General features: G+C 52.3%; 1 protein-coding gene across 2 annotated transcripts in view; it reads right to left on the bottom strand.

Annotated features, from left to right (window-relative positions):
• Positions 1-25,455, bottom strand: part of AKNA (AT-hook transcription factor) — a 52,491-nt gene extending 27,036 nt beyond the window's left edge. Inside the window, exons 1-4 of one of the 2 annotated variants that reach the window (XM_059071315.2) lie at positions 25,410-25,455; positions 10,589-10,978; positions 6,409-7,472; positions 4,624-4,698 (exon numbers count right to left, since the gene is read on the bottom strand). In XM_059071315.2, the coding sequence (XP_058927298.1) occupies positions 4,624-4,698; positions 6,409-7,472; positions 10,589-10,865 (1,416 nt within the window). In that variant the 5' untranslated portion in view covers positions 10,866-10,978; positions 25,410-25,455. Of the gene's footprint in view, positions 1-4,623; positions 4,699-6,408; positions 7,473-10,588; positions 10,979-15,992; positions 16,114-25,409 lie in introns of those variants that run through there. The other variant, XM_067040899.1, reaches the window with a different exon arrangement.
• Positions 25,456-27,168: the final 1,713 nt, after the last annotated feature.

The following is a 27,168-nucleotide window of genomic DNA, read 5'->3' as shown; positions in this document are numbered from 1 at the left end:
AAGGGGGAACTGAGACTCAGAGAGGTTGAGTCACTTACTCAAAATCTCCAGCTGAAAAATCCTTGGGCTGGGATTATAACTCTGCTTTGACCCCAAAGTCTATGGTTTTCCATATTCATAATTTTATTAATAATAGTTGTTATAATGTATCATGATAATATTGTAATCAATCTAATATTTAACACAGAACAAGTATAATTATATTACAGTAATATAATAATTAATATTTGTTATTAATAAAAATATTTCCAATAATTATCATTACTTTGATAATAACAGCAATTAATGACTTTGAATGAATGTGTCAATCAACAAGTAAAGGAATTATCTCTCAGTTGTAGCAGATCTCCAACATTTGAGGATGGATTTCATATGGTAAATGGTCTAGTGTTTGGGAGAGAAGTAGAGAGTCAGGGAGATGGCCAAGGAAGACCTTCTGAAGTTAAAGACCCAGGTGGTTTAAAGCAGGGGTTGGCAACTATAGTCTGTTTTTGTGAACAAGATTTTAGTGAACACAGCCACGCTCGCTTGCTTTTGTATCGTCTGTGGTTGCTTTCATCCTACAACAGCCGAGATGAGTTGTTAACCATGGAGAATATGTGGCCCACAAAGCTGAAAATATTCACTATCTGGCCCTCTGCAGAGAAAGTTTGCTGATCTCTGGCTTAGCGTGTGAGCTCTGCAGTGCCTGGGTTCACACTGAGGCTCTACCACCACCCTCCTTTGAGTGCTAGGGCAGCGGACTGAACTCACCGGTCTGTGCACAAAGTGAGTGCTCATTAAAGAGCAGCCACCACCCTCACATTCATCACCATCGATATTATAACTATTACCATCTCCATCATCACCACTATCACCATCATCACCACCACTGTCATGTATGTGGCCATCGCGGAGGCAGGTCCCCAAAAAAGCTACTCTCCTATGGTGCCTCAGTGTCCCCTGGTCCTCGTGACGTCAGGCAGCTTATCTTACCGCCCTCTGCTACCCTAAGGTCAGGAGTGGGCAGTTCCGGGTGGGCTCCCAGGCCCTCAGAAGGCAGCCTCTCCCTGCTTAAGCTGCTCTTCACGTCCTGGCTGTGGCAGAAAAATCTACTCCAAAGTGAGGGACAATGGCTCCTGCTGCCTCCCCGCCTCTTTCAGGCCCAGCCTCTGATGAGAACAAAGCTGGATTTTAATAATCCCCTTGGCCATCTGCTTAGGCCCGCCCGTGGGGACTTGCCCACCAGCACCCCTCTCCTCCCAAGGTGACCCAAATCTGGGGGAGGCCCGGGCCTCCTGCGTTCTCCCCCCCGCCCCACCCATCAGCCAGCCTCAGCCCCCGCCCACCAAAGGCCCAAGGTGGGGGAGCAAGGGGAACAAACTGCCCTCAGCACCTCTGCTTGCACAGGAACAGGAAGCGGGAAGCTGGGGTGAGTGTGGGTTTGCCGAGCTGCTCCGGCTGGTCCCTGCTGGACCCGTCTCTGGACACAGGCAGGACCCACCCCCAGGGCCCCCCCCATTTGAACCAGGGCGTCCCACGGTGCTCCCTGAGGCTGGATTGGCTCCCTCAGGGGCGCTAAGCAAGGAAGGGTGGATGAGTGCGGGGAAACACTGGGTTAAATAACTGACTAATCTCAGCACAGATGGGTTCCTCACAGCCTTTAAAATGCTAATGGGCTTTATGAATGGGGCGGGGAGCGGAGAGACTAGGAAATGCTTCCCCAACTCCTCCAAACACACAAACCTCCCTGGCGCCTCTCCCCCCTCCCCGCCACATCCTTACCCTCCCCTCCCCCTCCCCCCTTCCACTCCCCCCCTCACCTCCACACACTTTAGGAAAGGCAGTTGCATGTCATCCCCCCTGATTCTTTCTGGGGGTAATTTCCGGTCTCAGCCCCTCCAGATCCCCCTCCAGCTGAGGTGGGGGACAGCAGCTGGAGGGAGGTGGCAACACAGCTGCGAATGCACGACACCCCCATAAACTCTGGCCCTAAGCTAGTCACCCGGCAGTGACTCCTGACCAGCCCTGGCTCCCTGCCCGCACCCCAGACGGGATCCAGTAGTGCCCCCCCGCCGGGCCCTGGAACCCCCTGGTCAGCCTCCCCAGTGGCAGAGCTCACAATCATTTTAGTCTGGCTCTGTTAAACCTAAAAAAATAAATAAACTGATAAACCTAAAAAAAAAAAAAGGTTTTGTAGAGGGAAAACTAACACACTATTGTAAAACAATTATACTCCAATAAAGATGTTAAAAAAAAAAAAAAAAAGGTGGGCGGTGGGCTATTGGGCTCAAACCCCAGCTCTGGCACCTACTTGTTGAGTGATCTTGAGCAAAGCCCTTCACCTCTGTGCCTCAGTTTCCCCCGTGGTAAATGACTGAGGACCGTGGTCTGTAAACATCATGTATTACCACTGATATTGTCACTGTGACATCATCATTCCGCCTCGTCACGTCTCTGCCACATACCCACTGCCAGGGCCCGAGCTGGGCACACCCAGGCACGGGGAAAGTAGTGCCCGCTCTGGAACCAGGCACACGTACTTTAGTCCCTCACTTTTCACCCCTTACAAGCCGTGGGATGTTGAGCAAACCGCTCCGCCTGGCTGAGCCTCAGTTTCCTCTTGTGAAGAGGATCAAATGACAGGACTCTGGCAGTGTACCCAGCCTGAGGCCTGGTACCTTTGTACTGCTCGGCAAATGCCAGTCTCCTTCCCCTGGTCTCCCCCACGGCTGCCGCCCTAGAGCCAGGCCTGGGGTCCTGGGGTCTAGCTCTCCCCCTGGGGGCTCTGAGAAGAGTGCCACGGGCCCCGGGGAGGTCACTTCAGCCAGCTCAGCCTTGGGGGGAGCAGTACCGCTTCTACCTCTGTGAGCTGGGCTCCCTGGCAAAGGGCTCTGAGTAGGCAGCTGCTCTGGGGTTTCCCGAACCTTTGGGGGTAGGGTCTACAGAGCTGCGGACACGGTGAGAAGGCCGGCTGGAATCTCGGCTCCCTCAGGCTCTGTGGAGCCCGGCAAGGCCCATCCCCACTCAGGCTCCACGTCCTCCTCAGCCCTGCCTGTACTGCTTCCCAGGGCGCGGAGAGGATCGTCCCGCTTCCAGAAGAGTCCAGCTTACCTGTGGTCACCCATCTCTGAAGGAGAACCCTCAGGCCAAGGGGTCATTCTTCCAGAAAGCAAGGCCAGGTGAGCTAATGCTGAACCATTCCTGGCCTCTCCAACCTTTCCTCGTCTGCACCCTCACACCCGCAGGGGTCTGGGTCACCAGCCGGGCTGGTGTAGGTGCACGTGGTGAGTCCCCACTGGGACAGGGGAGTGTCCCCGAGACGCACACGGCTGTGCCCCCATGGTGTCCCCCTGCCTGGCACACATGGGCACCCAGTGAACACCTTCATATTAATACTATTAATCATAATAATATTCCTTAACTCTTAGGAAGTACTTGCCAGGTGCCAGGTACATACTTTCCATACACGAACGAATTCCTTTAAATAAGTAAAGGGGGAAGGAAGGAAAGGAGGGAGGGAGGAGATATTCCCAGCCTCTGACCCTGACCTTGACCTTTGGCAACCTAGGCCCCTCCTGGGGTCCCTCCTGGGGTGAGATAGGGGAGCTGAGGATTTGGACCCCATGACCAGGTTCCTTTCCCCTCAGACCTCCTAGGAGCCTGCGGCCATGAAAATGTGGTTTCCCCGGAGAGGATGCCTCACCAAGCCCTCTACTACCCCCATCCCTTCGGCCCCTGAAACTGCCTCAGAGAGGTGGAAGAAGCCTTAAGACATGGGGCGGCGGCGGGGGGGGACCCCACTGGCTCCTAGGAGGCCCGATTAACCCCCTTTTACAGTTGGGCCCCTTCGTTTCCTCATCGTGGCTGCCTCGGCGACATTTCACAAAAGAAGCGTCGCTAGACGGTGGAGGGCAGAGGCCTGGCAGGGGACAGCCCAGGCTGGTGTGGGGGGGTCGTGAGAGGGAGGGTCTGCATCTCTGCACCCCACCTCCCACCCCTCCTCCGCTGCTGCCTGATGGGGCAAGAGGCGGGTAGAGGTAAACAGGAAACCAGGAGGGGCTGTGAGAGCCCCACTTCCTGCCTCACCTCACAAAAGGGGAAGGTCCCAAGTGCAGAATTCACAGCTTCCCCTAGATGGGGTGGAGCCTGGGTAGGGTGGGGGTGGTGGATTCCTGCCCCCCGCCCCCCCCCTCCCCCCCCCCCCCCCCCCCCCCGGCCGCGCCCCTGTCCCACACTAGACATTCAGTGAGGAGAGAAGCTGTGGGTGAGAAGACGTGGGAGGAGAAAGGCAAAGGTGTGATCTGATGCAGAAATTCTGTGCTACTCCCTTGGGGCTCGAGAGCCCAAGTAACTTCCTTAAGGTCACACAGCTAGTCAGTAATGGAACCAGGAGTTGCGCCTAGGTGGTCTCACTCCAGAGCTCATCTAGAAGGAGAGAGCTTCTGGTGAAAATTCCTGGGCACCCTGGATTCCAGCATTCAAGGACTCAAAGTTCATCAACAGTAAAGGAGATTGAGCCTGGGGAGGGCAAGGTCACTGCCCCAGGTCACAGAGTGACCTTGTGGTAGAACAAGGAAGGACCGGGTTCCTCTATCCCCGGGGCCTGCCGAGCGCCCCGCTCCAGCCCACCGGGCCCAGTACCTTGGCTCCGAGGCGCAGCTGGTCGATGGTGTTCTCGGCCTCAGCGTACTTGGTGAGGAGCTTGTGGTAGTCTTCCTGCAGGAGATGGGGGTGTGCGATGAGGTCACGCACCAGGCCCCTCACTGTGAGACCCCTCGCAGGGAACCCGTTCCCCAAAGGGGGCCTCTGGGTGCCTCGGAGTGAAAGAGCTCTGTAGTGGTAGCTCAGCAGACCCCTTCAGGCTCACGTGCAATACAGACCCCCACGGCCAAATTCTGGGGGGTCAGAGGTGGCAGGACAACTCCTCCGCCATCCCTTCTTCTACATCCCTGACAGTGAGTCAGGGATGGGGGCCTTCGGGCTGGTTCGCCTCGATGCATAACCGTAGCTACTTGCTTATTTCTCCGAATTCCCTGCCCTCATCTGTCTTCCCCACTGCTGCGTTCCCAGGAATTAAGTAATATGTGCTTAATAAGTATTTTTTAATGGCTGATTGAATCATCTAAGCGTCCGGAAGTAGAAAAGTAGAAGACTTGAAAATCACAGTTGCCTTTACTCAGAGTCACTATTTGCCGTAAACAAAACTGAAGAGCTTCCTAAAACATGTCATTACAGGGGAAAAGCAAGAACAAGTGTCACTGGTCGCCTTTGAAGGAGGCCAGGGAACTGACGCATTGTTCTGAATACTGGTAATTAGAAGGGCAGAATCAAGCGTTTCTCCTGTCTTTCCCATGTGAACGAGGCCTTGGTAACCAAATAGTTGATGAGGGCACGTTTCACTTTATAGAAGATTTCCTGCAAATAAATGCAGCAGGAATGCTAGCATTAGGATACTACCACTCTGTCACCCCCAGTGAAAGGCTGGATCAGGGCAGCGACCATCAGGGGTCCTTAACACCACAAATGAGAGACCGGGAGGCAGTTTACACCTCCTGAAGGCAGCACCTGTGATGGGCTCTCCAAAAAAAATCCCTACCGGCACAGAGCTCGTGATCTGGGGGGAAATAAACAGAGGACGACAACTCGAAAACACCTCTGCCTCTAACTGGGCAAAACACAGGACGCAACGCATGAAGAAATATCAGAGAGTGTGTCAGCAAACCCCAAAGTGTGGGAGAGTCTACAGGACAGAAACCGGTTTCCTTAACAAATAAATTACAAGGAAGAAAGAGATTTGACAAAGAATGCAAACAGAAAGGCAGGCTGGGGAGGTGGTGCGCAGAGACTTGAAAAGGCACATCGACCGCATACAAGATCTGAGCCGAGTTTGGATCCTGATTCGAACAAACCAAACTAAACAAGCCATTTATGAGACAGAGTGGGAGACGTGAACACTAACTGACTGGACGTTGGTTGACATTAAGGAATTGCTGTTAAGTTTTAGGTATGCTGAGAGTATGGTTATCTTTAAGAGCCATTCCTTATCTTTAGACATACACACTAAAATATTTGGGGGTAAATGATTTGAAGCCTGAAATTTGCTTCAGAATACTTCAGTAGGGTGAGAGGAGGAACAGGTGAGACCATAGATGAAAAAGGTCGTCCGGGGCTGGGCGATGGGTCCGTGGGGGTTCGTTATACTATTTTCTCTCTTGTATATATTTTGAGTTTTTCATAGCAGGAGTTAAAAACAAACAAACACGGCCTACCCTTGCAGCATGAGTGAAATCACTGCTTTTTTGAGCCAAGGGCTTGGCACTGTCCTCATCGCAGGGGACCCCTGGCTGAGCCCCAAGGCCCCCTACCCCGACCAGCCTGCAAACCCAGACCAAAAGGTACCTTGGTGTAGAAGTGAGTTGGGCTTACCTGGAGCTGATGGACCAGCTTGGTGGCCTGTTCGGGCGTCTGAAATTCTCGGGGTACCCTGGTGGTGGGGTGAGTAGGAGGGAGGTCCTCTCCCGGGCAGACTTCTCCGCTGCTTGACAGCAACTCCCGCACAATCTCGGCAGGTGACTTGAAGGTCAGTGGCCTGGCAGGGCCCTCAGGCAGCCTGCTGTGTTTCCTGGCTTTGGGGGGGCGGTAAGTCTCATCTTTGGGGAACTTAACCCGGGGTCCCACCTTGGAGAAATCAGGGAGCGGGTAGTTCAGCCTCCCCCGGCCGTACTTGGGGGCATCAGAAGATGAGTGACCAGCCAGAGTGGCCCCCAGCCTGGGTGGCGGCCTGTCCTGTCGAGCTGGCCTAGGTGGAGGCTTCAGGGGGCTCATGGAGCCGGTGAATCGGGAAGGGAGCGGCTTAGGTGATATCCGTGTCCGCTTCCAGGATTGGTCCCCGGGCTGAGGGCCTGAGAGGCTAGTGGTTTCTTTCCTCCATCTATCTGCAGGACACTGGACGCTCTGGGCTGGAGGGGCTGAGGACTCCAGGAATTCCGTGGCCGTCGCCAGAGTAACGCTTCCTCCAGTTCTATCGTTTGGGTTTAGGAGGTGGTGGCTGGAGCTCTGGGGTGAAGTTTCTGCCAGGGCAGCGGGCGGGGGGACATCAGTCTCTCCTTCCCAGGTAGAATCCAGACTGCCACTGGGGTTGAGGCTCACAGTTCCACTGGTCCATGACCTGGCAGAGCTGAGGTCAACAGTTGGGTTGACCTCAGAATGTTCTCGAAGTTTGTCTCCACTGGCTTGTTGGTCAGAAGCCACCCAGCCTGTGGGTTGACCCCAGCCCAGAGCCATGGGGCTGCTGTCCCCATTGCCCCCCGAGCTGAGATCAGCCTCATACCCCAACCTTGGGGAGCTCTCTCCAGCTTCCCGGACCTCAGGACCTCCCAAGGCTTCATCTGGCTCCTCTTCAGGCATGTCCAGTTGAGGATCCTGCTGCGGGGGCCAGTTGAGTGGCAAGTTGGAACTCTCTGGGCTGTCCACATCCTCTGCTTCAGACTCTGGAAAGACAGGTCATTGCTTAGTATACGCCAGGTCTGGACTCACTGTGTCACATTACCTAGGCCATCTCACTCCTCTGGGCTTTCATTTCCTCATCACATGGTGACGGCAAGAAGCCCAGCGATCCCCTCCATAGAGCCAAATACTTTTCGAACACCTCCTCTAGTTGTCTTAAAGGTCCTCCAAACTCAGTCCTCAAACCTGGTTGTCCCCCTAGCGTCTCCTGTCTCAGCAAATGGAAACGTCATCCCACCCAACTGCACAAACCAGAAGCCTGGTGGGCATCTTTGCCATCTCCCTCCCCCAATCTCCCGCAAGCCAATCTGTCACCTGGTCCTGTCCTGATTGCCTTCTATGGTGCTCTCAAACTCACCTGCTGCTCTAGAGTCCAGAACCACCAGGTTTGCCCAAGTCTACATCTTCTCTTGCCTGGACCACTGCAGCAGCCACCTAATCATCTCAATCCTCACTCTTATTCTCCATATGAAAACACTTCACTGTCTTCCTGTTGTTCCCAGGAGATAGCTGAACCTTTAATATGGTCCTAAGGTCCCTGTCTCCACCCCCCATTAGCTCTCCTGCTCCATCTCTTTCCATGGTTCCCCTCAGTCTCTCCCTGCTCTAGCCATGCCACATCCTCTCCTACCACAAGGCCTTTGTACACGCCTATCCCTCTGCTAGGGTCCTCTCTCCCTCCCTTTGTCTAGTTAACTCCTATTTGTCCTGCATACATTAACTCAACCTTGACCGCATCAAGGAAATCTTCTCTGATCTCTCTAACTTAGGTCAAAAGCTCTCTTTTATAGGCTTTCATATGACTGAATACCTCTACTTTGAAATATTTATTACAGCTGCAGTTTTCCATTTATTTATGTGATTCTTTCATTAATATTTTCCTCCCCCACTACACTGTAGGCTTCATGAGGGCAAGGATGCGCTCTGTTTTTATTTATGACTGTATTTGCAGAGGAGGTGCTCAATATTTGTTGGCTGAAAAGAAAGAAGGAAAGAAGGAAGGAGGATAGTAAGGCATGCAAAGCTCCCAGAAAATGGATAGTTGTTATAATTATTAGATGCTCAAGAAATATCCATTCATCCACCCCACTCACCCATCCACCCACTCACCCATCCAACACCCACTCACCTACCTATCCATCCAGCTATCTATCCATTCACCTATCTGCCTATCCACCTACCCATTCATTCATCCATCTGTGCATAATCTGTGCAGTCAGTGCTTATGGAGCACCTCCTCTGTCCTAGACCCTGTGTCAGCCTCTGGCACAGATTCAAAGTTTCATGAGATACAGTCTGGGTACCACCAAGCACAGACTCTCTGCTCTGGCCAGATGCACCTTTGTCATAATCCTTATATCACTCTGTGCTTCCCCATGCTCTTCCCCCTACCCTTGGCACCTCTACATCTTTCATCTCCTTGGAATCTCCTTCAGCGAGACTCCCTCGTTTGCAGCAGTGCACTTGAAGCCCAGAGAGGTTAAGTAACTTGCCAAAGATCATGCAGTGGTTCAGAGCAGTCCTGGACTTAGAAGCAAGGTCCCAGCTATGCAGGCAAGTTAGTCTCTGCTGATGGGGGTCATGCAGTGGGATGAAGAGATCGGGCTTTGGAACTGGGCAGACCTGGCTTCAATGCTGGCTCTTCTGATCCCTCATAGGGCACCATGAACAAGTAGCTGACCTCTGTGGCAATCTTTACTCTACCTGGAGGCTATTCTCTCCTACCTGGAAGAAGGTGGTGAGGAAAGGTGGAGATATGGCTTGTGCCCTGCCCAGCCCTTTGCCTGGCACACAGTGAGGGCACAGAACATGGCGGCAGCTGTTACATTACAGCAGGGGGTTACCATGTGACCTCAGGAAGAGATGCCTCTGCCCTTTCATCCCAGTGTATCCCTGTCACCATTCCCTAAGGAGAGCTCAGAAATGGCTCCTGAGTGGGTCGCTGTGGGCAAACCCCACTTTTAAACAGACCTGGCATGAGGAACTTGGGGTCACTGCACAATCTACTATCAGCCTGATGGTTTCTCTGACATCTACGGGGGCCTGCCTGATCCCAGAATCCTAAGACAGGGGCGTTTCATTCATATTCGAATGCAATAATCACTATGTAATCAAGCTCAAAGGTGTTATTACTCCCATTTCACAGATGGGGAAACCAAGATTCAGAGAGGAGAAGGGACTTGTTGAGCCAAGATAGGAATTTAGTCTCAATTGTCCTTGATGCAAAGAAAACAGTTATTTTAGAAAACAAGGGAAGCCATCATTCTCATTGCTAATTGGGATTTTAAAAAATCGTAGAAATGGGTAGAACGCCTGGACCAAGCAATTTAAAATATCAAGGTTATTATCAAATTAAGTGTGCAAAGATATACTAATGACATATCTCTGCATTATTTATAATAGCAAAAACTGAGAAACTACCTAAATGCCCAGCAGTAAGAGGACTGGCCCAACAAATTAGAGAATATCCACACCACGGAATTCCTAAGCAGACATTAGAAATGACTTGTGGAAGAATATTTGATAAGCTGGGAAAGCGTTCATGTCTATTAAGTTACAAAAAAGCAAGTTACAATAGAGTTTGTAGAATACTCTTACATATTCATACTACATTTATATACACACACACACACACACACACACACACACACACACACACATATGACAGAGAGCAGCTATCTGGATAATAAGTAATTTTTAGTTTTTTCTCCTTTGGCTTATATTTTCTGATTTTTCTGCAATGAACAGTATTGCTTATATAATTTAAATCTTAAAAAAATTTTAGGGCTTCCCTGGTGGCGCAGTGGTTGAGAGGCCGCCTGCCGATGCAGGGGACGCGGGTTCGTGCCCCGGTCCGGGAAGGTGCCGCGGGGCGGCTGGGCCCGTGAGCCATGGCCGCTGAGCCTGCGCGTCCGGAGACTGTGCTCCGCAACGGGAGAGGCCACGACGGTGAGAGGCCCGCGTATAGGCTTCGTAGATTTTTATTTTTTATTTTTTTAACTTAAAAAATTTTTGGAAACTCTCTCTATTCCTGCCTCCCGCCAGAAGGGGGGAATGTTTGGGGGACCCCACTGTGGGGTTGCAGGGGAGCCGGTCTCACCCTCTTCTGCAGACTCTCCTGATTCAGGATCTGGGTGCCCATCAGGCTGTGAGTCTGGGCCCCTCCACTCCAGTGGCTGCAGGCACTGCTGGGCCAGGCGGAAGTCCTCCAGGAGCTCAGGGCTGGTGGCACTGGGAAAGGGCACCTCTTCTACCAAGCTGCATGTGCCACTCCCATCAGCATCCTTCCCCTTTTCGGCCCAGGCCCAGCGCCTCCGCCGGGGCCCCTTTCCCAGGCCTGACTCGGCCCAGTGGACCTCCGTCTTGGAGCTGGCCATTGGGCCTGGCCTGAGTTTCACCTGGGCCCCTTCATCTTCAGGAGATGGAGCTGCCCCTATGGGCACCAGAGTTCCCGCCGGCTCCTCTCAGCACCAGCCATCCTGCCTGTGGCCTGTCGGGGACACAATCAAATGGAGAGCATTAATCCTTGAATCCCCTCCTTTCTTCAGAAGCAGAGATTACTAGCAGGGGCTCTGGAGTTAGAAGCCCTGGTTCAGCTCCTGGCTCCACCTCTTTGAAGCTGCATGACCTTGGCCAAATCACTCCACCTTGGATTTCTTCATCAGTAAAACTGGGGTAATAATTCCTCTCTCTCTCAAGAGTTTTATAAAATCACCTGAGATATGGGATAAGGAGGCCAGCGGCCGGCACACAGCAGGTGTCCCATGTGTGCTGGTGCCTGTTACCATGTGCCAGGCTCCACACGTGGGCGCCAGGGCACAGGCCCTGCTCACAGGAGAACTGAGGGCCCAGGAGGAAGCAGACAAACAACCTGGCACCTAGAGATCAAAGTGAGAGCGATGGGAAAGCTCGGGGAGGGGCCCTGGGGGTCCAGGGCAGGCCCAGGAAGTCAGGATAGGTCCCATTTAGAGGCCACACCCTCTGGGAACCTTCCTGACCCGCTCTTGGGTAAGATTTCAGATCGTGAGTGGGGGACCGGTGAAAAGAGCATTCCAGTATCCAAAATAATTGACAACAGGTACTCAAACGAATACGTGTACATGCACTTTCCTAGCAGCACTATTTGCAATCACCAAAAGGTGGAAACAACCCAGAGGTCTATCAGTGGACGAATGGACAAACAAGTTGTGGTTTATCCACACACTGGAATATCATCCAGCCACTAAAAGGAGTGAAGCCCTGACGCGTGCTACGAGGATGAGTCTCAAAAACGTGACGCTAAGTGAAAGAAGCCAGACACAAAAGTTCACATACTGTGTGATTCTATCCGTACGGAATATCCACAATAGGTAAATCCATAGAGAGAGAAAGCTGACTAGTGCTTTAGCTGGGGGAGTGGGGAGAGGGGAGTGACTGCTTGAATGGGCACAAGGCGTCCTTTTGGGGTGATGAAAATGTTTTGGAACAAGGCAGAGGTGGTGCTTGTACAACTTTATAAGTATACTAAATGTCACTGAATTGTTCATTTTAAAATGGTTAAATTTTATGTTATGTGAATTTCACCTCAATTAAAAAAAATTTTTCAGGCAGGGGTTCCATCAAGTACCAAGGCCAAGTACAAGGAGGGGGCGACATGTAGGTGGTTTCCGGATGGCTGTGCTAGTGGAGGCAGGAGCTGGGGCTCTGACTGCAGAGAGTGTGGGCATGCAGACCACGGGAGAGCACGTCGAGGTGCAGTTAGAAGTTTCTCTCTGGCTGCCTGGGGAGAATGAACCAGAGGGAGAGCCTGGTTGCACAGGGACCTGTGGCACGGGAAGCATGGCTGCAGAAGGGCTCCTCCCCGCCTGCCTTCTATCCTCTCCTCCTTTCCCTCTCTCCCTTCTCTCCCTCCCATCCCGCTATGGCCAACAGCCCCAAGCGCTTCCTCGGAGCCCTGGAAACACAAGGCTGACAGGGCAGCGGCATGGTCCCACCCAAGGAGCTCATGCAAAGCACCCACTCTACGGGCAGGAAAACTGAGGCCCAGAGAGCAGAGGGGCCTTGGCTGAAGCCACACATGGGTCGGGACAAGGCTGGTACGAGAGGTTATCTTGCAGCTTGGGTCCCGGCTCTTCCCTCCGTGCTGTGGACCCAATGAGAATAACTCCAGGCCTCCCAGGACAGACACGCCCTGTGTTTGTCCCTGCAGCCTCGTGTGCCATTGGGTCTTGGTCAGAGCCTTGGTTCATACCGTTGGGAAAAGTCAGCAGGCAACTATTTCTGGATAGAGAGTTCCCCAGGGATTGGCTGCTGCCTTCTCAAGGGCTGGGGTAGGAACGGGGACTAACATTGTCCCCACTCTGGTCTCAGGGGCCTCACCCTCTTCCCCCGACACAATCTTCCTCCCTCCTCCCTGAATTTCCCCCAGATCACCCTGTAAGCCTCCGCATGACCCCCGCCACATATGCTGGGCCCTCGCTGGGCCCACCCAGGCTAGAAGCTTTACTGCCTGTTCTCGATCTGCCCTCACCCCAAACAGGTAAGTAGGTCATAGGAAAACTATTCTTCAAATGAGAAAACCAGAACTCAGCATGGAATAGTTACTTGACCAAGATCACCCGGCTGGTTAGTGACAGCAAGATTTGGAACTGTCGATTTCGGCCCAGTGAGTGGTCTCCAGTGTTTTTTTTTTTTTTAAATCATACAACTCATCATGAAAAATATATTTGCTCATATACCTAACATGTATTTCTTATAACATCATCCGCATGCATTCTCACACAAATATATTACATGTTAGAAAAAATATATCCAAAATTGAATTTTTAAAAAGATCCAATAGAAAATAAATATTTTAAAAGGAAGTTCTAATCCTTGCTTTCCACACCCTCTCGGGGTGCCTGTACCCCTCTTGGAAATCCCTGCCAGCTTGAGTGCTCTTAAGAATCCTCTAAGAATGCAGATCCCTAAGGTCAACCCGAAGAGAGTGGGACTCCATGGGCCTGGGATGGGGCCCAGGAGTCCGCATTTTAAACCAGCGTCCCAGGCAAGGCCCACCCTTTGACCTTGACTAGGCCTTCTGGACCCTGCCACGATGGCAGGTGTGGAAGGTGTTAAGAGCCTTTGCTTTTCGCTTTCTGAAACCTCCACCAAGGAAGTGGCTGGGGGAGGCATGTGGGTTTTTTTTGACTTCTAAAGGGCTTTTTTCTAGCCGTGCCACAGAGCAGCCCGTCCAATCACAGAGGCCCCGGGTGCACAAAGAGGAACATCCTGTCTCCTGGGATGACTCAGTCATTGCAGAAATCTCACTGTGATCAGGGCAAGCCACTGGTTGGAGGCAGCTGCAGTCACTGGCTGGAGTTTTGCACATGTTCCCCAGGCCCCCAAACCTGTGAGCCTCTCATGAGCAAAAGCTCTGCATTTCGCACACGCCACAGCCCTGGGTGCCGTGGAGTCCAGGACCGGTCGGTCAGCCAGTCAGTCAACAAACACACACGAGGGCCAAGCACATGCTGACCTCATGCTGGGACAAGGACACCTGCTCACTGGGCTGCTGTGGAAGAGAAGCAGGCAGGGTGTCTGGAGACCAGCTTCTGGCCCTGGTGCTGTCGCTCCACCGTGAACTGCTAGGCTTAGGATTTCCTCACTGTAAGATGGAGAAAATGCCACCTGCTCTCGCAACCATGGGGAGTGGCGCGCTGTTAGGGTGGGCTGGGAGGTAGGGGATGGGGTTCAGTGAACTTTGAGGTTCCTGGTTGACTTGTTGGCTTCTGAGGACCACAGACCCCAAACAGTTAACCCCCTCCTCCTCCCTGAGGTCCCACTTCAGAGTAACAAAGATATATATTGAGCACCCAGTGGGTGCAAATTAAGAAAACCTATGATCTCTTACTGTGTGCCAAGCACCACACAAGACACGAGGAACACAGACCTGAGTAAAAGCATTCCAAAATTTCAGATGGGGTGGGGTACAGAAGGATTACTGTCGAAGGAAGCATGAAGCTGGGCCCGAGAGACAAAGAGGAGTTGGGGGAGAAGAATGAGGAACGGCATTCCAGGCAGAGGGAACAGCACAGGCGAAGGCACAGAGGTCTGAAAGTACGAACAGAACTAGACAGAGAGCTATGGCAGGGGTCCCTGAATGGCGGCCAAAGACAGGGTGGTTCTAGACAGCCTTCTCGAGGGCACAGGGCTGCTCCCGAGGGGCAGTGGGGTTGGGAGCCCAGGAGAGCCCCGTGAGCACTAAGTCCCTTCAAGGGCTGGGCTGTCCTTGTGGGACTGGTTTCTCCAGGGTTCAGGGGCCCTGCCAGCCCCAGAGAGACTAGCCCCACAAGGAGGCACCACCCATTCCCCGTCCTTCTGTACGTCTCCTCCCTCCATCCACGCCACCTCTGCCGCTGGCTCTCTCTCTCGAGGGTCTGTGAGACCCTTGTGGTCCCTTTGTCCACTTCCCGAGTGGCTCAGCCACCCCCAGGGGTCTTTGCTGCCCCCAGGTCCCTTCCCTTTATGGCTCAATCCCCAGGTTCTCCTCTGCCATCTTCAGCCACGCAGCCCACCTCTGCCCCCTCGTGCCCTCCCAAGTCCCTTACTATCCAGCAGAGCTCTCCGAGGCACCACCCCCCTTGCTCCCACCCAGTCCCTGACACCTCCCAGATGTGGAAACTGAGCCACAGAGAGGCGGCCGCCTTTCACAAGACCTCGTAGTCCGGAAGTGTGGCCAGGGATTGAAATCCAGGGCTTGTGACTCCGAAACCAAGTCCATCAGACTTGGTGGGGCGGCGAGAGGAAGGGGAAGGAAAACCCCCTTACCAAGTGGCTGGGCCCCTCCAGAAAGGCTGGGCTTTTGAGCTCAGAGCCCCATACTCGGCAGCCCTCCCCGAGCAGCTGGCAGGGCACAGACCTACTGTTCTCAAGGGGTTCCCGCCAGCCGTGTAGCACAGCCACTTCCCCCTCTGGACGTACCCTGCCCCCAGCTCTCTCAGGCGGCGGCGGTGGCGGCGGCAGAGGCCGATGAGAAAGAGGAAAGGTGCCCCTTGCTGCTGTGGACTCTTGTCCCGCCAGCCTGAAGGGCTGGGCTGGGTCTGCCGGCCCATCCCTGGCTCCTCTCCTTGTCCTTACTCGGCAGAAGGGGCCACTCTTTAGTGGGGACCCCCTGCTGCCTCCTGGCTGCTCCTCACAAGTGCATGATGTCTGAAGCCACTTAGCAGCCCCTGGGGCTAACTCGCCATGTGCAGATGAGGACACCCCGGGCACAGAGAGGGACCAGAACTTGCCCAAGTTCACAGAGATCAGAATCAGAGCTTTGGCTGGGATCCAGCATCCTGAGGCTTGAAGAAATCCCCCCCAAATCCACCCTTGCCCTGGGGGCCGGGCTCCCCTAAGCCAGAGAGAAGTAATACAGCTGCCACAGCTGCAACTTCCTGGCTGGGCTGGTCCAGCCGCCCGGACTGTCCCAGAGAGCCTGTGACTGGCCCGTCCAGGGAAAAGGCGGCTCCCCCAACCCCCGCCCTCCTCGGCTCCCTCACCTCTCTCGGGCTCCACCACCATCCTGCTGGCCCAGGCTCAGGGGACCTGCATGTGGAGTCTTTGTTCCAAACCTGGGGAGCCCCCTGCCTCCATGGCGCCCTGGCCCGCCTCCAGGCCGCTCTGCCAGCCCCAGTCGCTGCTCACAGACTAGCATCGCTCCCCACCTCTCCCCGCCCCTGCTGCGGCTGAGGCCGCCTCGCCTCGGCAGGAAGCGCGCAGCCTGATTTCCTACAAGTGTTTGTCAGAAGGAGGGGGTTTGTCTGCATGCAGAGTGAGGGGGGGCAGGAGGAGCTTAACCCCTTGCAGGCCCTCTGCATGTCGGCACCGCTCAGGAGAGGACTCATAGAAACTTCCAGTGTCAGAACTTGGGACCATCTCAGCCAAAGTACAGACCGGGGACAATAAAGCCCAGAGAAGGTCAGAGGCTTGGCTAAGGTCACACAGCATGCTGAGCCTGGAAGGAGGTCTCCAGCAGCCTCAACCCTTTGAGGGTCTTCTCCGTAGCCCCTACCATCCAGGGCATGAACTTGATTGAGGATCCCTCTCTCGCTAGGGCAGTGCCCATCTGTACAATGGGAGCCCAGACTGGATGCTTGCTTGGCACCCTTCCAGCTCTGACTCTCTGTCCTGTCTGCCAATATGCGACTAAACACCTCAGGAAGGCTGCAATGATTCCTGCCATCCCACCCACTGTCCTTGCCCCAAACTGGGCCTGCAATTAGAGTGGGATTTTCCAGGCGGCATGGAAGTGGGGAATTGGCTGACTGAACTGAATTTCAATCGCAGGGCACAAGACAGGCCAAGCCCTGGCTCCACTCTAGTGGAGACACAGACAATAAACAAACATGGAGAGAAACAGAGTGGGTGAGATGGGCTGCTTTCGGTAATACTGATGCCTAGGTTCACCCAGACTCATAGACTCAGTCTTTGGGCATCAGCGATTTTTTTTTTTCTTTTGGCCCCGCCATACGGCATGAGGGATCTTAGTTCCCCGACCAGGGATCGAACCCGTGCCCCCTGCATTGGGAGCACGGAGTCTTAACTGCTGGACCCCAAGGGAAGTCCCCATCAGCGATTTTAAAGCATCCCAGGTGACTGGGATGTGTGGCCCTGGTAGAAAATCTGTGGGTAAGAGAGTCATGGGTTGGGGCAAAGAGTTTGGGGGTGGCCAGGAAGATCTCTGTGAGAAGGTGGCATTCAAACAAGGGACCAGAAGGAAGAGATGGGCAGGAACAAGCCACAAGAAGGGCTGAAGGCAGAGTGTTCTGGAAGGGCAAGTGCAAAGGGCAAGGTGGGAACCAGCGGGGCTTTCCCTGAGAACAGCGAGTGTGTGTGCCCCGGGCAGCGAGAGCCAACACGGAGAGGCAGGAGCAGGGCAGAGGGGTGGCCTCAGTGTCTCGTCCCTGCACGTTGTGGCTCCCAACTCCGGCCCCGCCCAGGATCCAGGGATTCTGATTCAGGAAGCAAAAAGAAAAAGGAGAAAATATGGCCACTGTATTGTCCCCAAAGCCCTCCAGGTAATTCTGGTGAGCAGCCAGGTTTGGGAACCACCCCTGTGGGAGAAAGAAAAATGCATTTTCCAGTCAGTGCAGACCTGGGCTCAAATCCCAGCCCCACCTCTTGCTAACTCTGCGACGTTTGACGCTTCACCTCTCCAAGCCTCAGTTTCTTCATTTCTATAACTGGGATAAGAAGAGTAGCCACCTCACAGCACTGCTGCCAAGATCCAATGAGGTAACACTTACAAAGAGCAGAGCCGGGGGTCTGGAACACGAACTAATGAAGGAATGAATTACTCCCAAGGTCAGTTTGTGAGTATCTGGCAAAGCTAGGACCGGCGGCCCTCATCCCAGTTATATCACCCCATCCCCTTCCCTGCCTTTTACCCTCATCTGGGTGGTGGGACTCTATCCGCAGCCCAGGCAAGCGTGCAACAGAGCCAGACCCTAATGAGGCCCCTCCCTGCCAGCTCTGGTGACCATGTGGGCCATTGTGTGAGGGGCGGGCTCCCCTGACACCCCGTCACTCACTCACCCTCCCTCCCTGGCCATTAACCCAGGCAGCACTGCCATCAACGCCAGGTGGCTGCTGATACCAGGCACGCCCCATGGCCCCTGGATAACCCCGAACCCAACTTAGGGGCAGCCGCCACACCCCAAGGGAAACAGCTTCCTGTGCACTCTGTTCTATCTCCTTGACACCCACTTCTTACCAACCCTCCTCCCTGCCTTGGCTTGTGTGGTGCTCCCTGACGGCACACTATCTCTACCCATGGCCAAATTCTGTCGATACTTAACCAAACTGAGCTCATTCATTATATTGCTACCCTCAAACCCACCCTTCCCCACGAAGCTCGGCCCATCTTTCACTCAAGTGCACAAACCAGAACCGACCGTCATCCTGGATACTCCCCTCTCCCTTACATCCCCAAACCAATCCATCATCAACTGCTATTCATTTTATTTCCCAAATCTCACCAGAATCCATCCCATCTCTGCATCCCCACGTGGCCTTCTGCAGCAGCCTCTCCTGGAAAGCTCTTAGGTCCCTCCAATCCACTCCTCACACTGCACCAAGGGTTCTTTCCAAAATGGAAGTGTCCAAACACAGCCCTTCTGTCCTGAAAACACTCTGCTAGTTGCCCACTGCTCTGAGAAAGAAGATGAAACTCCACACCCTGGCCGCCGCTCTAGTCTCTTTGCCCTCAGCGTACTCGGGCAATACGGGGCTCCTTGGTGTCCCGGGGACAAATACCCGGTGCTCGCCCTCATCACCCAACCCCAATTTTTCTCCCCGGTAATGTGCAGGCAGCTTGCAGATCCCAGCTCCATGTGCCCTCCTCAGGGACTTGCCATCTGGAATTAGATGTTAGGTCTGTCTGCCTGACCACTGGGAGCTCTGTGAAGTGTACCATTACATCCCTGTGCCCGGCACAGGCCCTCACACACAGGAGAAGCACAGTGAACACATGCTGCATGATCTACTGAACCTAGCCAGTCACCCCAGCCTGGCTTGCGGCCCTCACATCAATCCAGTGAGGGGGATGTGACATCCCCATTTTACAGGTAGGTAAACAGAGGCCCCGAGAGCTGCAGCAACTTGCCCATAGTCACAAAGCTGGTGAGTGCTGCTGTAGATTCAGACACAAAAGGACCCGAGTCTTTAACGACCATGCTTGGTGCTCTCACCGTGTAGCCTGAGGAGACTATTAATAAACTGGGCACCAGAAAATCAGGAGTGGAGTTTATTACCCACAAATTGCAATTCACTAAGTCAATGTTCTAACTTTATAAGGAGGCTCTGGTTCCTCACAGAGCCTTTCAGTTTTCTAAAGTGCTTTCTCATCCTTCATGGCACTAGATGCTTGAGAATCACTTTGGCAAGTAGGCAGGACAGGGGTATGATTCCATTGTATGGGTCAGCAAACTGAGGCCCAGAGATGGGAAAGAAAGAGATTAGTTCCTGGTCACCCAGGAGAAACAAAAGAGCAAACAAAACACCTTGGCCCCTACTGCCAGGTCTTGAGTACTTCCATCAGAAGCATGCCTGGAGCGCTACAGCTGCACAAGCCTGGTCCTCACCACAGGAGCCCAGTAAGCCCCTGGCCATTTGTTCCCCCAGCTCCTGGGTCATGATGCTCTAACATGGTGGTGGCCGTTTCTCACTCACTTTCCCACTGCTGACCCTCCCTGCTCCCCCTCTCCACCGTCATTCTTAAGCCCCACCTAAGTGGGCAAGGTGAATCTCTTTCTTAAAGTCTTCCCCTTTCCATGCCTCCCAGGACACAGTCCAGGACTGGGATGGGCATTGCTTGCTGATGTGATGAGCCCTGGACAGTCACTCCTTCACGTGATGCCCTGAGGTCCAGGGGGTACAGTGGAGCCACCGGGCTTCTCAGCCATCCTGGGGGAAACCAGGGGCTGGCGACTTCAGGATTCATGGGGGCTGAAGACTGTTATTTCACCCTCTGCCCCTACTTGAGCTCCTGATATCTCCCTTCCCTGGGGAAGAAGTGAAAACCCATCCCAAGGTCACCCACTCCTTCCTGCCCAGGTTGCTGAATTTACCCCCATAGTTAAAATCCACAGGGATGTGGGGATGAGGAAGCAGGGGAGGATTTCAGGAGTGAACCCAGAAGAACCCACGGAAGCCTGGCTTGGGAAGTGGAGACCCAAGTTCCAGCCTGAGTGATGCTGGAGAAAAGCTTTTCCCTCTTGTAGCTTTGGAGCCTTGAGGCTTAATGAGATTCTCTTTGAGGTTATCAGCATAAAATCTCCTGGGTTCTTGATTCCACTTGCCCACACAGGCAGAAACACTGTGCTGATGGGAGGCTGCGGGAAGCAGGTGTTCAGGGCACATGGGCTTCGTGAATAATCAGAGGCCTCCAGGTTCTCTCTTGAAAGCTGTGTGGCCTTAGGCAAGTCACTTAACCTCTCTGAACTCCAGATTCCTCATCTGTAAAATGGGGCTTTACAGGATCCTTGGTCAATGAGGCTATGTACCTAAAGCCCTGGCCAGTGCCCAATTGGCACAAAACTCATGAATAAATGACTTTGGCCATATTCATGAAATGCACATATGGCCTGCTCCCTGCAGGACTGAGTTTAATTTTCCTGGCTCTCCTAATATCAACCACAGCTCAAGCTTTGAGTCCTTTACACAAAAGGGGACGGCCAGCCCTCCCAACCAAGTGGAGAGAAATGCTGCCATATCCCAGTGATTCTTCTCCCTGTGGCCCCCAAACCAGGTCTGGGGGTCACTGACCCAGCTAGAAACTGTGTCTCCACCTTGAATCGTTAAGGAGGCGAGGAAACAGGCCTTCCTCAGCCAACTGAAACATGGGTCATGAGGAGGGTGTGGTCATATTGAGGAAAACACACTCATGCTCACACACTCGCACACATACACACCCACACTCTCAAATTTATGTTCCATGGAAAGAATCAAACAAAAAAAAGTGCATGTGATGGGAACGCATTGCTAACAGCAAAACTTTATTGCGTGCCTATTATGTAAAGGCCCTTCCATGGATTAGAAGCTCATTATTTAATCCTCATATCAATCCAAGGAGGTAGGAATTATTATGCCCATTTCACAGGAGAGTAAGCTGGGTTTGAATCAGGCTGTCTGAAACCAGACACTACAATCTTAATCACTTTGCGACTGAATCTTACAGTAGGTGGAAAAGTTGGAAACAACCTCAATGTCCAATAACTAGAGGATCATTAAAATAAATATTTCCACTCAAAGGAATATTATGCAGTGATTAACAGCCATACTATAGAAGACAATAAAGTGATGTAAAAAATTGTGATATTTTAAGTGAACAAACCAGTTATAAAATAATGTGTATCTAGTGTGAGTCCATTAAAGAAAAACACTGTAAAATGTGGAGGAAGAGAAGGGAAAGAGGAAGGGAAAAAGAGAGTTCCTCTAAAATGTTTACAATAATTATTATTAGGTAGAAAACTAAGGCAAGTTTACTCTTTTTCCTTATGTGTGTTTTCTCAAAATAACAGTTGTTTTAAAAATAAGAGTAAAATTAACATTTACTATTATTAAAAGAACAAAGCAAAACAAACAAAAGCCACTGCTGCATGTCTGTGCAGGGCTTCATTCTGATGAGACCTTGGGCCTGGCTCTCCTCGGTTTCCCGCCTATGAAAGTTGGGAAGAGTGGCTGGGCTCTTGGAGGGCCTTGGCAGCTCTGACATTCTGTGACATTCTGTATCCTCATCCCACAACTTCTCTCTTCCTCTTTTTAGACTCTGACACCATGTGAGTTTTCACATGGCACATATCGCCATTATACAACATGTAGGATTATGTGAAGATCACAAAAAAGGAAAGGAAGCAATCCCTGCCTTAGCCACTCTTAACATCTTGGGACATGGCATGTGTTAACTGATTGGAGCCTCATAGTCGGGCATTTAACAGATGAGAAAAGGCTCAGAGAGGTTACACAACTTGCCCAAAGTCACACAGCACATTAGGGGCAGAGTTGGATCTGCACCCACAGGTAAAGCATTACCCTCCGAATGAATCCCTGATTGGGGGGTGGGGGGCTGAGTGCAGCCTCCTGAACCCTGAGGTCCCTCCCGGTCCTTGGTCCTTGGCTGTGGTCCCAAGACTGAGAAGACTCACAGCTGGGCATCCAACTCTGGCTTTGCTCACTGGCCCCTCCCCTACAATAGGCTCAGCTTGGAGTGGGGGGGTGGGAGGAATGCTGGCAAGGATCCAGGGGGCTGGTACAAGACCACCACTGAGAGCAGGGGGTCTCTCTCTGCAGCCGAGCTGGAGTTTGGCTGACACTTGATAAGGAAGATCAGAGCCAATATGGGACTGTAGGCTGGAATGGAGGAGGGACTGAGAAAGCAAAAATGTGAGGGCTTGGGGGCACAGAGGCCTGGGTCCAAATCTGGTGGTTCTGACCTTAGATATGTTTCCTAACATATGTTCTATATCCTCATCTACAGCCTAAGGGTAACACTGTCCTCAGGGACATGCTTGTAAAGTAATGGGATAGTGTTTGCCAGTCTTAGCACACAGGAGGTGCTCAGAAAACCAGGGGTGCTGTTAGTCTCCTCCTGGCTCCCCTGATCAACCGGGGCCTCTTCCTGGCCACCATGCCCCCAACTCATCCTCCAGTCCCTTCAGGACATGCTGCTGGATAAATCTTAGAGCATCATTCTGACCAAGTCTTTCCCTGCTTAAAGACCATCAAATCGGGCTGTTGTCACTTTCAGGTTAAAGGCTAGACATTTTGGCTTGGAATTCAACAAACTGTTCCCAATTCAGAGGGCTGCTGCATTACATAACTCATACCACAGACTAGGAGCCTCATCTCATAAGTTTCCTTCCAAAATCCCACACTTCAGGGGAGCTGTAGTGGGGTGCAGGCCTTTTGGCCTGGCTCCCCTTGGTCTTCCTGTACCACCAGGAACCCTCCAACTTCTGGCTGCCATGCAGAGCAAGGCTTGTCTTCCATCACCCAACACCCTTCACATGCAGCTCTCTTATTAGAAAAAAGAAAGAGAGAGAGAAAGAAAGAAAGAAAGAGAGAGGGAGAGAAAGGAAGGAAAGAAGGAAGGAAGGGAGGAAGGAAAGAAGGAAGGAAGGTAGGAAGGGAGAAAGGAAGAAAAAGCAAAAGCTCTGAATGTGGCATTTACTAATTTCTATAATGTAAATACCCTAATTATGGTCAGTTTCAAGCTACCAAGACAATATCACTGAACACAGCGCCGGGAAGAGATGCACACAATCAGCTCTCACCAGATGACACACCCCTGCAAATCCCAAAGTAATAACCGACTAATCCCAGTGAAGAGCTGTGTGACCTCAGATGAGTGACTTAACCTCTCTGAATCTCAAGCTTCTCATTTGTAAAATGAAAATAACAATAGCACCCATCTTATGGCAATGATGTGAACACTAGGTGATCAACAACAATGTACTGAGTACCTACTATGTGTAGGGCTCTGTACTAGGCATGGGGAGGGTGACTGGGGACAAGATGGACAAGAGCTCCTGCCCTCCCAGACCTCACTCGATGCAGTAAAACCCCTGGCATAGTGGCTGGAATATAGCATTCCATAACCATTAGCTATTATTATCAACGGTATTATCGTTGTTATGCCTTCCTTTCTGTAGGCCTCAGTTTCCTCATCTCTAAACTTAAAATGTAGCCTAAAAACTTTCTATGATGCCACCTCACTTGAGCCTTAAAGTGGCATTACCATTCCCATTTTACAGAGGGGAAAACTGAGGCACTCAGAACTGAAGCCAGGCTGAGGATTCAATCCAAGTTCTTCTAAGTCTCAGTCTCCAGATCTGTCCCACCTCCTGGACTGAGGAAACAAAAAAAGGACCTGAAATTCAGCTGGTGACTCAGCTGGATGCTTAAAAAATAGTCTTTCTTCTCCACTTCATGGGGGTAAATTGAAATGTCCTTCGTGTGTACCAGTTTCCAAAACACCCTCTCAGCATGACAGCCACAGTGTCGGGACCATTCACAGTCTCTCTGGAAACCCTGGCACTTCTGGCAGACTCTGCAGGCTGATGAGAGCTGATGAAACCCCCTTGCAAGAAACAACCCAAATCACATGTTTCAAATGCAAACCACTGGACTTTGGGTCTTTGCCTAAAGTCCTCACATGGGCACCTTCTCGCTCTTTCTGAAGAACTGAGACCGACTTAGGCCCCATTAAATGGATAGGTAGAAATTCCGTTTTTTGACAAAACAAAACCAACAGCCAAAAAATAAAACCCACCAACTCCAAAGGAGGTGCCTCGAAATTTCTCTTTGGAAGTCCCTATATGTATCTAACCTCAGTCCTTCATGTTTCAGCTTCAGTCATTTCCTTTCCTTCTGTTCTAGAGGGCAGAAACAATGTCTCTTTTCACTGCAGCCAATCTCAGCTTCTCTTCTCAGCTCCAAAACAGCCTAAGTTTGTTATCAGCAATTTGGAAATTTCCTTTCCAACTTTCTTACTGAGAAGCAGAAGCTTTCCAAACGTAGGTAAGCTTTCCAAACGCTCCAACCTGTCATTTCTTTCAACAAAAGCCAGGGAAAGGAACAGGGAAGAGTCTTGTCCAAAGTCGCGCAGCAAGAAGGCTCTGGCTCTGCCTGTGCCAGACCCATCACACAGGGGAGAGGCCAGCTCGGCGGCCGCCCCGCTGCGCGCCCCTGGGCAAGTCTCAGACCCTCTTTGGGCCTTAGTCTCCCCATCTTCGTACCAAGAGAGGCTGGCCTTATTCCTGCAGTTCGTTCCAGTTCCTACCACTGTCGGAGCTGCCCACCCTCATGCTGGCCCTTGCTCTACCTCCGTACCCCTGCCAAAAAGAGGAAAAGAAACTTGCGTTAGGCGTCCGGGGAGGGCGCGCGGCGCCGAGTTGTCAGGCTGCGCAGGTTGTTGCCGGGTGAGCGAATATCACACAAATCCCACGACAGAGAAGTCCCAGTCCCACCTCCCCGGTAACCACAGCTACCCGGGCCACACCTCCAACACAGCCCGAGGCCCAGCCAAGGACCCCTCCCCTCCCGGTGACCAACCCCAGCGAGAGAGAGAGAGGAGAGAGAGAGAGAGAGAGACAGAGAGAGAGAGAACTCCCCCATTGCACGGAGGTGGAAAGTGAGGCCAGAGGGTAGAGACTGCGCAACCTGTAGGCCGGCGGCGTTTGGACTCGGACCCTGATAGCCCGTCCAGGGCTCCCTCCTATTCCCGGGGCGGCAATCCGTCTCCTTCCCGTGCTCAGGGGTTTCCACGTGGGAGAGGCCGAAAACTGCGCAGTCCCTGTGGATCGGAGCCCACCCATGCTGTCCACTCTCCCTCCCCATTCCGCCGACGGAGAAACTGAGACCCTGCGAGGGGCCAGGACCCGCCCCAGACCCAACGCGAACCCCTCCCCGCTTCTCACCTGCTGGCCGCCACGGCGCGCGGGTGGTTTCCCGGAGTTGAGCGGCAAACAAAGGCCTCCAATCCGGGTGCGGGGCGGGGCGGCTATATTTTGCATAATCCCGGAGGCCGGCCTGTGACGGCCAGGGCGAGGCCCTGGGAGGCGGGGCCTATGGAAGATCCACCAATCGCAGAAAGGCGACAGCCCACGTCCCGCCCCCAGGGGTTCGGACGTAGATCCAGGCTCCCGGGCTGAAAATCTCAAATCTGGGAGATTGCGTGTCCTTCTGGAACGCGCCCAGTGGCAGACGGGAGGCCTGGAGTTAAGACATTTGTGCAGGGTCGCACAGAGCCACAGTGAGGGAGAAACCATAAACTTTGATAGCCGAAACTACTGCTTCATAACAGTAGTAATAAACTTTTCTGGAGCACTTACATGTCAGGCACTGTTGTAAACTCTTACTATGCTCGATCCTCTCGTAAAAGGTAAGTGGGTATTATCACTACACGCCTAGTGTATTCTACTCAAAACCATCATTAGACAAGTGGGCAAACGCAGGCCTGGAGAGAGATGAGAACTTGCCCTAGGTCCTGCAGTGAGAACAGCACAGAAATAATCCATTGTTCAGTGAAAGCGCACCGTGAGGGGTGGTAGTGTAAGGCATCAAACTGGCCTAGGCTCTCGCCCTAGTTCTGCCAGTAGCTGCCACTGAACTTCAGGGAAATGGGATTCTTAACTCTGACCTCACAGGATTGCTGAGGGGAGTAAATAAATATGCATAGCACCAGGCCTATAAGAAATAAATCAGTGACACTAATTTAAAGGGCTCCTGGACCAATTCTATTTCACAGAAGGGAGAGGGTGGAATAGGCCCCCAAACAGGAAGTGACTTGCCCAAGGTCTGGCATCCAGCTGTGTTGCAGCCCAGTTCTTTTCCCTCGTGGCAGAAAGCTCTTCCCAGTTCCCCAGGTTGCCACTGGGCCCCTACACACCCACACACTCTCCAGCGTTTATTGTTTGTAGATTTTAAATAATAAATTTATTTATTTATTTGTTTTTATTTTTGGCTGTGTTGGGTCTTCATTGCTGTGCGCAGGCTTTCTCTAGTTGCGGCGAGCAGGGGCTAAGCTCTTCCTTGCAGTGCACAGGATTCTCATTGTCGTGGCTTCTCTGCTTGTTGCAGAGCATGGGCTCTAGGTGCGCGGGCTTCAGTAGTTGTGGCACGTGGGCTCAGTAGGTCCGCGGCATGTGGGATCTTCCCCGGCCAGGGCTTGAACCCGTGTCCCTTGCATTGGTAGGCAGGTTCTTAACCACTGTGCCACCAGGGAAGCCCTGTCTGTAGATTTTTGATGATGGACATTCTGACCAGTGTGAGGTGATACCTCATTGTAGTTTTGGTTTGCATTTCTCTAATAATTAGTGATGCTGGGCATCTTTTCATGTGCCTCTTGGCCATCTGTATGTCCTCTTTGGTGAAATGTCTATTTAGGTCTTCCCCCCATTTTTTTTAATGCGTTGTTTGTTTTTTTGATATTGAGCTCCATGAGCTGTTTGTATATTTTGGAGATTAATCCTTTGTCCATTGCTTCATTTGCAAAAAGGAACGAAATTGGGTCATTTGTAGAGATGTAGATGGACCTGGAGTCTGTCATATAGAGTGAAGTAAACCAGAAAGAGAAAAAGAAGTATTGTATATTAACACATATATGTGGAATCTAGAGAATGGACATGTGGACACGTGGGGGAGGGAAGGGGAGGGTGGGACGAATTGGGAGATTAG

The sequence above is a fragment of the Kogia breviceps genome, chromosome 8, assembly GCF_026419965.1.
Source record: "Kogia breviceps isolate mKogBre1 chromosome 8, mKogBre1 haplotype 1, whole genome shotgun sequence".
NCBI classification, from domain to species: Eukaryota; Metazoa; Chordata; class Mammalia; order Artiodactyla; family Physeteridae; genus Kogia; species Kogia breviceps.
The sequence above is the reverse complement of the archived record's forward strand: the minus strand, read 5'-3'. Positions and strand labels throughout refer to the sequence as shown.